This window comes from Camelina sativa, unplaced genomic scaffold (assembly GCF_000633955.1).
Source record: "Camelina sativa cultivar DH55 unplaced genomic scaffold, Cs unpScaffold02343, whole genome shotgun sequence".
NCBI classification, from domain to species: Eukaryota; Viridiplantae; Streptophyta; class Magnoliopsida; order Brassicales; family Brassicaceae; genus Camelina; species Camelina sativa.
The window spans coordinates 1-1,389 of record NW_010923455.1 but is presented as its reverse complement, the minus strand read 5'-3'; the positions used below and the strand labels follow the sequence as shown (position 1 = coordinate 1,389).

Genomic DNA, 1,389 nt, shown 5'->3' with positions numbered 1-1,389 from the left:
TCCCTCTCATCAACCTTGTTCGTGTCGTCATCAAAGTTCATGCCGGAATTTACAAGTACGCACAAGTCTTTAATTTCCTCCACTATCTTGTTTTACATAATTAATACTCAAAATATATAACAAGTGATTAGTATGAGTTTTAGTGTAATAACATTATAATCAAAATATATTTATTAATAATGAGGTATAGGAGACAGAACATTATAATTCGGTCGATCTAGCAGGGTTATTATATAAATAAATTAATAAATAGTGTTTGGTACAATTCGCAGTTGATCAAATCAATATTGGTACCACAGCTGTAGATTGATACAATATTTGGTATTTAATTCCAACAGACTGAACCGTAGATTCTTGAGTTTTGTCTATATACGTTTTGCAGTTTTGCAATTTGTTATCACTCTATTTAGATAGTATAGTGATTCCATATCTTTTCTTATCGTCCTATGCATGAGCCAAAAGTATTTATGAAATTGAAAAGAGACACGTATCAATAAAGAAATGTATAGCAATCATATCAATGATCTCTCCCTCGAAATCAACACTATATGATCACGTGAACTCGGAATTTTGTAAGCTGGATGTATTATCAAACATAATCTCTAGGAAATTGACTTCAATAGTGACATTTTGGGTCTTTGTGTGTTATAAAGCTCATGGGTGGTCCACATACGCCCCACGCTCATCGTCCATATTTTTAGATTTTTATGTTAGCTAGCTATTCTTAGAACTATAACAATTTGAGTAAAATAATAACGAAAATTTGGGGGACAATATATATGTGTAGAGAGAAGGTGAACATACCCCCAATGAAGGCATTCATAACAATAGAAGGGGAAGGAGCAGAGAAGACAATAGTGGAATGGGGAGATACAGCACAAACACCTGACTCAAAAGGCAACCCCATGGGGACCTTCAACTCTGCCTCTTTCGCCGTTAATTCTCCTTTCTTTGTCGCCAAAAACATCACTTTCAAGGTAAGTTATTATCATATATACTCATAGTTGTATGATGTCAAAAAAAAATATTGTGAACTCATCGTAGCCGCGGTCTTATATGTCTATAGAACACAACCCCGGTCCCCTTGCCTGGCGCAGTTGGAAAACAGGCAGTGGCATTGAGGGTGTCGGCAGACAATGCAGCATTTTTCGGGTGTAAAATGCTTGGTGCTCAAGACACTCTCTATGATCATTTGGGAAGACATTATTACAAAGACTGTTACATAGAGGGATCTGTTGACTTCATTTTTGGCAATGCCCTTTCTCTCTATGAGGTAAGCATTCTTACTTAGTGGTCTCTCTATTCGCCTAACACGTCTTATAGAACACTTTCTTTCAGTGGCGTAGCATTTTTAGATTGGTCCTTGCTCTAATAAAAGTGGTATTTAGG

General features: G+C 36.1%; 1 protein-coding gene across 1 annotated transcript; it reads left to right on the top strand.

Moving 5' to 3' along the window:
- The first annotated feature begins 6 nt into the window (after nucleotides 1–6).
- On the top strand, nucleotides 7–1,334 carry LOC104774306 (probable pectinesterase 53). The gene is made up of 3 exons (XM_010498940.2): nucleotides 7–55; nucleotides 788–977; nucleotides 1,067–1,334. Exons 2-3 carry the CDS (start codon nucleotides 810–812, stop codon nucleotides 1,289–1,291), a joined length of 393 nt encoding a protein of 130 aa, XP_010497242.1. The 5' UTR covers nucleotides 7–55; nucleotides 788–809; the 3' UTR covers nucleotides 1,292–1,334.
- Nucleotides 1,335–1,389: the final 55 nt, after the last annotated feature.